Source organism: Calliopsis andreniformis, unplaced genomic scaffold (assembly GCF_051401765.1).
Source record: "Calliopsis andreniformis isolate RMS-2024a unplaced genomic scaffold, iyCalAndr_principal scaffold0133, whole genome shotgun sequence".
In the NCBI taxonomy this organism is placed as follows: domain Eukaryota; kingdom Metazoa; phylum Arthropoda; class Insecta; order Hymenoptera; family Andrenidae; genus Calliopsis; species Calliopsis andreniformis.
The window spans coordinates 374,447-387,127 of NW_027480542.1; the positions used below are offsets into that span (position 1 = coordinate 374,447).

At 32.8% G+C, this 12,681-nt stretch overlaps 1 protein-coding gene across 2 annotated transcripts in view; it reads left to right on the forward strand.

The window, feature by feature from the left end:
* The first annotated feature begins 2,240 nt into the window (after positions 1–2,240).
* Positions 2,241–12,681, forward strand: part of Cow (Proteoglycan Cow) — a 362,273-nt gene continuing 351,832 nt past the window's right edge. For both annotated transcript variants that reach the window (XM_076391853.1, XM_076391854.1), the window contains exon 1: positions 2,241–2,623. In XM_076391853.1, the coding sequence (XP_076247968.1) occupies positions 2,522–2,623 (102 nt within the window). In that variant the 5' untranslated portion in view covers positions 2,241–2,521. The remainder of the gene's footprint in view (positions 2,624–12,681) is intronic.

The following is a 12,681-nucleotide window of genomic DNA, read 5'->3' on the forward strand; positions in this document are numbered from 1 at the left end:
ACTTGATTCAAAGCTCCTTCCGAGACCTTTGACTTTGCCTGAAAGTCACCATGCAAAGGCCGGTAGGCATTTCCGTTGGACCCAACTAATAGAATTCTCAGTAACTAATATCACCGAACTTTTCTCGGAAATTCTAGGATGCAGTCAAATCCCCACCATTTTTCCCATAGATTTTCGAGTATAAAAAGGCTAAGAAACTCGGTCTAGCGGGGCTCATTCGTAATCCAGTTCGAGTTTAGTACGCGGCTTAGACTGGAAGTAAGATCTAGCATTAGTTCTCCTTCGAGCAGAATCATAGAGTACAGTACGTAAAGAAAATTCACTGTAACGTAGTCTTAACGCCGCGTCCCCCGCATACCTCTGTGCGTAATCTAGAGAGAGAGGACTTAGTTCCGCGACACGTTAAACTTATCGACAATTGTATCCCTTCGAGTCAACTTAAACTCGTAATAATATTCATTTTTATAAGGTTTGTTAAATTGGACTTAGTTCAATCAAAACCTTTCCTAAATCCAATAAGAAGCGAACGCGTAACGATCCCACAAATATTATATCTTTACCGCTCGAGATATATTATAAATTTGAAAGTTACGATGCTATACTAACGTCTTCACAATCTTTGCGAGGGTCCCCTTTCCTAACCTACTAGTGGCTCCCGGTCTTGGCCATTGCGCACTGGTTCGTCCATGTTCCATGGTTCCTGGCGAGTGCAAAGTTATTCGTTGGTTCGTTCACGAAACAATAACAAAATTCCAAAAACCCTGACTCTCGGTCAGACTATCCTACCCTCGGTTCGTAACAACCTTTATATTAAGAGACAATAGCATGATGGAAATTGCATTGCTATTAAAAATGAAAATTGTATAAACTAAAGGTGGGAATCAATTCTACATAATTCCAAAATTAAGGACCCGCGTTTGTGATATCAGATTACTTGAGTATGAAACTTATTATTAATCGACGAACGGTTTGATATTATTTTTTCTGGTAATACGCATCTAATCGTAAGGATCTAAACCTAAACAGTGTAGTGGTTATTGTCAATACTCCGATGAGTTGGTATATGATACGGCAATCATTCGAAGCAATTCATGGAAAACGAAAGGTCCAAAGCAGGCGCCTTTGATTACTCGACATCTGGTCAGCACATTTCTGCTCACACACAATGCTTGATAGCCGTATCGTAGACCAGAGGTATGACAGATCTTGACGATCGGCGGAGACCTGCGCCCGACGAACAACTTCCTCGGCGTACCATTAAGTCGGACCTTTCCGTATTTTCGGACTGTGCACGTGACGACTTCTTCGCGTTTGAAAAGTAGACACTCCCAAGCTGGACCTTAACCAATCATCAATTTCCCGTTTGTTGATTGGTGCGCTATTGGCACCCGCTTATAACATTTAAGAACGATCAAACTGTCAATGAGACTTATACCAAATTTTGACCAGGCCGTGACGAAAACTCGTCACGAATCCTAAGTAAACTAAACATTCAACTTGAGTTGACACAACGTGCAATTTTTTATTCTTTCGGCAACCCGATATTCAAAGTACACTAATTCACAGGAAGTAAGAGACTAACAGTTATCATATTACCAAAAGAGCACTCGCATCACGTGGCTACAACAATGATACTTACTACTTTCTCATGGTTTAAGCTCTGCCACAAACTTCGCCCTAGTAACGATGCCATTCGATTTGCCGAGTTTCAGATGAATTTTACTAAATAATCTTTAGATATTTATAATGAATTAAAGAATGCAAACATAATTTTGTTACTTATTTAATTTTAACTTCATATTTTCCCCCATTTGTGGCTGATTTCTCTGGGCAGTGTACATTTAATAACTAGATACAAGAAACTTGTCCAAAGAAATGTTTAACGACATCATTCGACGTGAAAAAACATTACACGAAGATAATATTTTAATGTAACGTCGTAACTGATTTTGTATCACTTATTGCAACATTTAATGTAATCTAAATTGAAAGGAAGAGATAAAAGGTAAACAGAAAATGAATATCTTATTAATTTATTTTGCGAGGTTGAATTTTTGGTATCCTTTTGTCGAATTGGCAACACTGGCGAATTGAGGCAAGTAGAGGTATTGACTGGCGCAGTGTAGCACGCGCCGCGCGAATCTTGCTACCGAAAAGGGTCAGAGGTAGATGATATGACCCGTAGAAAAGCAACAGACAGAGAAGGGTAGTTCAGTTCATATACCTGTCTACCCGACGGCCTCTAGCGTCTCTCCTCATCATTCGCCGGAATCCAACCAATGGGCGACTATGTGTTTGTAGTAGTGCGGCGTCGCCTCGACTCGACTGGTGCAGTAACAATTCGTTTGATCGTAGAGCGGTTTGTGTTTTACGAAGTGTACGGAATACGCGCATTCTGAGGTTCCATGCGTGCGTTTTAACATTTTCTGTGACTACCTTCTTTTTCGTCGGAATTAAGTTGTGGTATTAGTGTTGCAAGATTAACACTTGTCTATTGTGTACTTGTGAAAGAAGAGAAATCATGCGATTTTCGTGGTTATTCGTGACTGTAGTGCTTCTTGCTTTAGCTACAGTAGCAAAGTGTAAAAGAAAATTCGACGGGGATTTCGAATTCGCTGAAGAGGTAAGCTTTTCGTATATTTTTCTTCTGCGGTCTAGTTATAATCTTATTCGTTTATGACACATTGCCTTTTAATATTTATAAAATCTTTATAAAAGAGAATACACTTTGACGACGTGTGTCGTGTATAAAATATTTTATATTAGTGTGTCTTATATTTGACAGATGCTTGTTAATGTAACAAAGATTAGGTATATTGTAATCTTATTCTTATAATTCTTCTTTCATTTTCTAACAAGTCTTAACACAATACGAGATAGATTATACTTTTTAGAATAATTTTCAAGTAAAAACGGTGCTTGAATACAGTTATGAATATCACAAAAATTGTATGATGGATAATATTTTCAACTTCTCCCGTCCTTTTTTTTGTGCTTGAGAGTTTTTGAAGAGCTTATAAAACATATAAATAAGCATTAAACATGGATTTATGTTATAATCCAAGAATTTCTTTAATCATTTTTGCTACATATCCAATAAATTGGAGTAACTTGAAAAATTTATAGTGTATAGAAATATAAATTCACAATACAAATAAAAAGTGTATCCGATGCATCAAAACTGCTGTAGTATGAAACACCCACAAATCTATTAAAAAACACTGGAAAAACAGAGGAAATGATGAATAATAAAAATTATTTAATTAATAATAACGTTATTAAATGCTTTGATTACAAGTGATTATAAGTTGAAATATTTTTATGGGCAGTAGGGTATCTCAATTGGATCACAAAATGTTCTATGACACAGTGTTAGAGCTACTTTTGCTTTGCAATAATAATGCGTTAAAGTTTATATCTTTATACAGTAAAATAATACTCAGAGAAGTTTGTAATTTCACAGATATGTTGAGGAGGAGCAACAGAAGAAAAGTCTTAATACATGTTGTTGTATCTCATATGGTTTAATTTTTGTAAAGTTTTAAAGGTCGAAAATGCTTGTAGGAAAGAACATAGGTAACACACACAGATACAAAGTATAGACCAAAAGCCTGCCAGCAGGTACCCGTTCAAGTATAAGCCAATGATCGCAAGAGCAGGGAATGTTAATCGGAGCTCCATCGAAAGATGTGTCTATGAGGGTTTTAACATGTGTTCAGAGCTTTTCAAAACAAACACAACCATATCAAGCAACCAAATTCTCTAGATCTATATATTCTTTCAATGTGTTTGTCTCATCAGTATGCACAAGCTGCTCTTTGTCTCAGAACGTAACGCTGTAAGATCTTATTATTGCAGAACAAGAGCAGATTGGATAGTATGTTATGGGACATTTTGCGATTTAATTGGGGTATCCTACCATCTCTTAAAATATTTCAATGTATACTTCTTACATTCTATTGGTCTATGGTTGCGATATGTAATTTTTTCTGTCTCTTCATATTATTTCTTTTCCCTTTTTGATTTAACAATAGACTTAGTCATATTCTGTGCTTTTTTCTGCATGCTTTTCATTCACTGTCATTTATATTTTATATGTAGCAATTACACTGATATTTTAGTATCAATACATTTGTCTGTGTAATCTATACCTGTGTATTAATTTATTGCATGTTTTACTTACAAATACTGTATATTGACATATTGAATGAACAATAGTCATTTCAATACATATCAATTGTAGTTTCAGTTCTAACAAATAAAATATAAATTCATAGTTAATGACAATTACAGATTTTAGTTATTATGTAAGAAAGGAAGAACAAGTGCAACAAATGCAGCTATAACAAGTTATTGTTACTTGAAATAGAATACAATAATAATTAAATATTAATAAATGTAAAGATTAATAATTTGACATTTTGGTCACTAATTATGTTACTGTATTTTCATACATATTCTTTGTTTTTAGTTTTGTAGTAACCAGAATAGTAATTTTATTGATTCAATGTTACCTCTTGTAAATAATGATGATAGCTTTACCATGATAATATACAAGTATGAAACAACCAATTTATTCAAGATAAAGAAGTTTATGTGATTGGTTGTCTCTTACCATACGTAATGGTCTTTTTTGTTAGTTTCAGTATACTAGGTAATCTATAGTTTATTCTGAATTAATGGGCATTAAAGTTTACTATCTATTTGTTGATTTACATTTTTAATGACACACCATATTTCTCTATAGTTACCAAGTAATTTCTACTCCTATTTTAAAAATTATCTTTAAATTCCTCAAGAATCTTTTGTGCGTACATCATTATTGTAACTTAATTTCTATCACTATTTATTAAACAATATTGTAATTATATGCAATTACTTACTAGTCTATCTGAATTAAGTAATTTTCAATGTTTTTGCTTGGATTTCCATAAATTGTTCTTTCAACAGAAATTTTGCCTATGCTAAATAGTATTAAGAAGCAGATTTTTTAATGTAGATCTGTATCTAGACAAGCAGTTTCAATTCCTTGTACCTAGTATTTTTAAGTGTACTGTCCTTGACACTTGATTAAATGCAATAGTATTTTGTCAATATTATTCTGGACTCAACCTTAAATTAATATGTTCTATTTTTCTACAATAATAGACTGTATATAGTGAAACAATATGCATTTGTTTTGGATAGTCACTCATTTAGCATAGAAATGTTGATGCTTTATCGAAGAAGATGTAAATGTTCTTGTGTCACTTGAATAAGTACATACTAAATAAAACAGAGAAAACCGTATTTTAATAACAAATATGCTTTATTAATATTTTGTATAACTGCCATGTTTGTTTATTACTAGAAAAATTAAATTTTTGTGTTGATTTATACAGTATGTTCAGATAAGATTATGGTATTTTTATTCACTCTGTCTCAATACTATTTATGAGATTTTCCTGGCAGGAAAATTATCGATTCATGTAAACTTGTCTAGATAGATATCTCCAAACATTTTTGATGATGTTCAAATCTTGTGATTATGCTGGCCAGTTTAAACAGTTTATTTCCTGCTGCTTATGAAACACCTTATGAAATATCCAATTGTTATGTTTTATTACGTTAAAAATTTTAACTTTTGCTGATTTCAGTACTTTAAGGTATTCTTTGCATCTGGCTGTCCTCATAATTTGTAAATCAATAAATTCCATTGGAATTTATGGCACACCAAGTCATTACTGATCTTCCTCTGTATTGTCTACGAGATAAAATTCTGTTCTTCTTCCTCAAATCATGATAATAAAGTGAATACCCATTAGGGCTATCTAAATTAAACTTTTCATGAGTAAAAACAATATTTCTTTATTCAGATATCCAATTCATATTGTTCTTTGCAAATTCAAGCCTAGCTTTTTTATGACAATGTTTGAAGCATGGTTTTCCCTTTAATATTCTCCTTTGAATACTAGGCACTTATCTAAAATTGCTGTACAGTTTGTCCAGAAGCTAAAACACTAGCTTGTTCTGTAATTTGTTTTGTACTAAAGTTTGAACTCGAAGCTATCCAAAGAATTTGACCTCATATCTCTGGATGATAGAGCCTCTTTGTTTCTACCTTTGTATGTTTCATTGTTTGAATATCCCTCTTCTTTAAGTATTTCAATTTTCCCCACTTCTTCAAAATTCAGTTGCACTGGTTGACCCATTTTTTCTTTTATACGCAACTCTTTGTCACGACTTTTTACAATGTGAACTTTTTCGTGTTATAACTGGTACTACGCAGCCGAATAGCATGCATAATGGGACAAAAATAGTGGAAAAATGAGATGCGCTTATTCAACTGACGCAAGAACATTTGTATCTTTTTCTATAAAACGTGAATATTTCTATACGAAATAAGTAATTGCCGAAAATCAGATCGTATGGTTTCATTAAATAGGGTCTCATATTGTAGAAAAATAGGATATATTAATTAGAGTTCGAGTCCAAGGTAATATGTACTGAAAAAATACTATTGCGTTTAATCAAGTGTTGCGGACTGTAATTGAACCATAATTACTTATGGATTTAATGAGTAGCTACTTTAACCAGATATGTTATTAATAAAAATGATATATAAACGATTCATGTTATGTTTATTTAAATACGTTATCTTGAATAGTTTGTTTATTTTGCAAATATCCCTATAGAGTGTACCTAATTTTTTCTGGCATAACTTTGTCAACATATTCTACAAACATAATGAAGAAAAAATGCCATATACACATTGTCCTTAAATGCTTTTTTAAGAAGTTATGATAAAAATACAAAATAACAAGTGTCTGCTTTCTTGATGCGTTCTCATTATACTTCCAATTCAAAATGTTGTCTGTTATTACAAACGCAGGATTGGTATATAGAAAAAATAGAGTCTGGCGCATTTTAATTTCTTTTTCATTTTTCTTAGTTGCAGCAAATACGACACGAATCCTTTGCGTTAATTCCTAATGCGTATTAATTTGTGTTTAGTGAACTTTCTTTCATACAAGGAATTGGTCCTTCTGGATCTATCCATCATCGTCGGTAACGATGAGTTAATCGTTACTATATTGTAACTGTATACTTTGAAAGGGAATTGTAATACGAATCCATCCAAAAAAGAGTCTATTGTTAATACAAGGTGTTAAAAAAAGGGTTCAAGACTTTACGGGATTATAGTACTCACCGAGAGAAGTAAAAAAGCGTCTAATTAACGTAAGTCCATAACGTCAAACCTTTCGACGAAAAATTGACTTTTATTGTCTACATATATTCGATACCGTGAATGAGTTTCGCCACGACGCATTGAATGTAAATAGAGGAATTGATTTAGAAGTACGTTCCAGGTTGTCAAAACAAGATTATTATAGCATCAACAAAGATTACTTCATTGCTTTAAACGTAGTACAAATTTTCAGTTCTCATTTACATTAAGCGTAATTGTGAGCGTAGTAATAATTGCAACGGAAGGAGGTCACAACCAATATTTATTATAACAAAGAAGGTTTGTACTAAATTTGCATTTAGAGAAGACCAGGGTCAAAAGTAACAATTTGACTTTGGCCTATGATTATGCAAAAATTATTACACTTACAATGAGAATGTTAATACCATACCCTTAAATAGATATCTGACGGTATTGAGTCAAAGGAATTTTGTTTTATAACAAGTAACATTAAAGTTACCAATATAAAATGGGAATCGGATAAAATGTTACAATTGACGCTTATCCCGAGGCGGTTGTAACACGGCCTGGGGTCAATAGTAACACAAGGTTATTTCTAAAAAATCATAGTATTTATTAAATTAAATTATAATAATAAATGAAGACAAGTAAAATAATAGTATTCACACACAAAAAAACCACAAATATAAATAAAATTGTTTAAAAACTACAAGATATTTATTTAATTATGTACATTATTCTATTTCACAGTTCCTTTCAAATTACGTGCCTTTTTATCTACTTTTTCTTCTGTTTTTCTTCTGTTTTTCTTCTGTTTTTCTTCTGTTTTTCTTCACGTTCTGCTCTGATTTTTTCTTTTTCATAAGTGTCAGTGTATATGGTCGATTTTTTTTCTTACCTTTTTAAATCTTTTCGTGGTGGAATTTTTTGAAAGGGCCTTACTAGTTCTGGTGAAAACTCTTCATGATTTATTTGTTCATCATGTGTTGAAGCGTTTTGAGTTTCACTATTGGCTGTTCCAAGAAATGTTGACGGTAGATATTCGATAATAGACCGGTGACTCTTACTGTTCTGTTCTGTTCTGTTATGCTGTCTTGATTTTTATCAATAGGTAAGGGTTAAGAGCCTATTTGTGATACAAGATGAAGCGTGAACAAGGAAATGTTCTACTACGTTTGAAGCCTGCTTGAATACTGTTTATGATCAATGACAACGGAAAAGCTACTGCAACTATTGCAGGAATGTGGTAGATGGTCATTGTTTTCCCTGGTTTGTTATGCGTCTAAGAATCAGATAGGCTATTAACCTGTGAGAAGGCGCGTGACTAATTGGAACGCGAAGGGGCACACACGGAGGTTTCCTCCGGGTTTTAATTATGTTAACAATATAGCACAAAAAATAAATTCTATTCACATTTATGTACACAGTAACCCAAGGAAATACAATAATAACTATTTGCATGAAATAGTAACATTTGTAGCTGTACTATATGAGTACGTATAATATTACTGCATACATAATTTCAAAATTAAAAAATTAAATTATTATCATAATCCGTAATTGTCATAGTTTCGATGATTCAAAGGATGTATTACGAAAATTTTTAACTTCGAATACATTCATAGAGTTGCAAACCTGAAAAGAGGAAATGAATGTATACATTTTACTTGTACTGAATTACTATTGCTACAACTATTATTACTACTTTTTCGCTGCTACGCCTATTACTACTATTACTATTAATAATAATAATAGTACGAATAATAGCAACAATAACAATATAAAGAAGAATAGTGTAATATGTGATATTACATTTATATTATTATAAAATCAAAATTGAATATTTATTCAACATGACACCTTTATAGGGTTGATATGTAGAAATACTGTCCAAATTTAAAAGAATGTAATGACATTGTTTGAATACTTGCCGACTTCTGTACGAAGTGGTTGATTCATTTAAATCCACAAGTTCTTTGGTTTCAATGCAATTTACGCAGATTGAGGTAGTATGTTCTTTGCATATAAAATTCTTACAGAAAGCACATCTTATATTTGAGGAACGATTTTTGCGCCAATCACACTTGAAACATCTACCTGTTCCTGTGGCTGCTGATTGTTGTTGGTGATGGTGGTGCTGTTGTAGTTGCTCGTCTGGTTCTCCAATTATTTGTTTAATCCTTATTTGTATTGTTCGAGGTAAATTTATTTTGGTCAAACGGATTTGCATATATTCTCTACACAACTGTTGCGATAAGGATTTTAAAAAATGTCTGCGCAACATGTTGGGCTGGTTTAAGTTGCTTTTCAGTATAATACAACTGTTTAGAGCAGCAATGTTTAGCATATCACAGAAAATGGCAAAAGGCCATCGATTGGTTATTCTTCCTACGGTATAAATTCCCTTGTATTCATTGTACATTGTATTTGAATTGTAAAAAGTTATCATCTCTAAGTTTCTTGCATCTCCCGACGTAGCATCGATTGTGACCCTAGCGTGCATGGATGATAATAATAAAACGACATTGTTTTTCTTTGGAATATAGGATACAATTGTATAGTTAGGTTGAAAACCAAATATGGAGCTATTTAGGTAACGGTGTTTCGTTTAAACAAAGGAAGGAGGAATTTCCTTCTTATTTTTCCTCAATGTTCCTACAATAGTTATTTTTTTCTTGAGAAGTTTAACATGTAATTTGTAAGACAACACTGTATATGTATTCGTATACACGCGACTCTTTCAAACAATGAAACATGGTTCAATCTAAAGTAAATTAATAATGAGGAAGGTAGAAAGTGCCTCAGCCTTACAGGTTGACAATCTATAGTTATTTAACGAAATGTCTGGCACCCGGAGGAAACCTCCGTGAGCACCCTCTCACGGGTTAACTGCCCTTTTTAGTATTCCATGTACAGATCTATCTAGCAGCTGTAACTTGTGGGAGCAATGGGGTGGAAAAGATAATACTATTATGCCATTTTCAAAACAAAGTCAATGGCTTGGATAGATATGTGAGAGCTATGGTTGTCTATTAGCAGGAGAACTCTCTTCTCTTTTACTGCAGATTTTGAAATTGTTTCAAAAATATAATGAAGTCTTTTTCTTGCATCCATTCATTGGCGTTTCCACTTCAAAGGCTTCCAGTTGGCCCATCTCTTACAAAATATTCTTGATAGTGAAGTTGCAGAAATATAAATATGAGAGGTATAAATTTACCAATGGCAATAATGGCACAAGTTACTGTTACAACTTACTTGATTCTTTTCTTAGTAACTATTCTATAATGTCCATTTCGTCAACATTATAAATATCTTTCGTTTCACTTATTACTTATTTAAGACCTTCTCTAAATTGTCAAAAAACGCATTTACGTTTGTTTCATCGAAGGTAATGGTACAGGGCAGTTTGCTGGGCTCTGGGCTTCATGTACACAATTATGGGTTTCTTTTCATCAAGTTAGTGAATCAATCTACACTTGCCATCTTAGTTTCCTTCTACTGATGTGGCATAGACAATTTATAATTTTGCGTCAGTTTATATGAAAATTACCTTATTTCCTTCGGGTAAAATGCTTAATATATTTCAGCAGCTCTTATTATATAATTTCTTTTTGATTTTTAATGAAGACTTTATTCCGCGGTCTATAAACCACTGTTATTGGAGAAGTTCTTCTTCTAAAGCTTTTTGTTTTGTCTTAATGTATCTTGTCAAAGACACGTGGCACAACTGATACTTGTTTGCTGCGTCCCGAACAGATAATATAATTCTTCCCTTACTATATTATTATAAGTATCTTCCTATACTGCTGCACTTTTTGTACTTCTATCAGTTTTTCTAACTCTCGTATAAGGCATTTAAAAAAGTTAAAATAAAAGTTTAATTAGAATTCTTGTTTCTAGGAGGAAATAAAATTTATTAGGCAAAATTTAATAAGAATACTTACCTGAATAAAATATATTATGTACTGAAATATGTACAGACAATTGCACATATTTCTCTCTGCTTTATTGTTAAGACTAGTACAAACTGATCGATGGTGATGGTTAAGCGTCACAAATGAAAGACTATCGGAAACGTTTCATGATCGTTTCATGAAAGGCTACATCAGTTTGGGTCGATTGTAACGTTACTTTCAACCCAGATCGGTGATGTTACAATTCTACCCAACTATGCTTTGGAACTTAAGTTATAAGTTTCCACTAACCAGAAACTTAAAATTTCTAACTAATGATCAATATTACATTTAAGAGAGTCACATTAAAGATTAAAAAAGGAAGAAAAAGCTCTTACTTTCCCAGGGAATGTTTATATCACTTTTAAAACACTAACTTGTTGAAAAGTTATTTTACTCACTATACTTATTCATTGCTTACGTATTTATTGTATGTAGTACGTATTACGTAATAATTATTTACGTATTACGTATTATATAACAATATAACAATATAATAATATTGTTATATTATAACAGTATTGTTATATTATATATATAATACTTAATGCGTAATACGTAATATTGATGTGTGTATTTCAATAGTAATTTTTCATCATGTATACAAAATTTGGAATAAGACCTGCGATAGATTTTGAATTATTTAACATTTTACTTTTGACCCCGGTCTTCTCTACTGTATGAATTTTACGTTTCAAATTTAGGCCAAAAGCGGCACTTTTTTAATATCCTCTTCCAATCACAAGACCTACATAAATTTTAATATGGGTAATTCTGTAGTTTAACGACTTTTCCTGAGTTTGGCTGTTTGACTTAAATTTTTATTTTAAAAGCTTCATTTTATCACTCAAAAAAGAAATCAATCGGAATAGCTTGGAAAACCGATATAGTGTTTATTTTACTAGAAAAACGTTAATTTTTAAAAGTTTCTTCTACAATATTAACATCGATTTTGAAGAAATTGAAATATACTATCAAGATTGATATTTTGAATAACTTTTTCTTATACATTGTTACGAGACGGGAGGCGAGCAGCGCAAGAGACCGTCGAGGATAGGAATATTTCCAAAGAATTATATAGTGATGATGTATTAGTTGGTACGACGGACGAAACTTATGCGAAATCAGTTAGCCGTCGGATTTATTGTAGGCGAGGACGAACCTCATGTAAAATCAGGTAGCCTCTGAGGATAGGTGTGCTTGCGGACGAAACTGATCGATGATCAGTGAGCCGCAGGAGAGTGAGTTTTGTGAACGTACCTGATGCGAAATCAGGGAGTCACTGGGATCAGTTATACAGACGAACTCAAATTAAAATTGAGGTGCTGTTAAGGAGGTTGGCGAATTAAAACAGACGAGCCTGATGCGAAATCAGGGTGCTGTAAGGAAGTTGGATAATGTACAGACGAACCTGGTATCAGGTAGCTGTAGGAAGTAGACGAAACTGATGTAAAAATCAGTTAGCTACAGGATAGGTTAGCTTTCGTGGACGAACTCGAATAAATCGAGGATCCACTAGGTTGAATGCAGTTTCTTTGG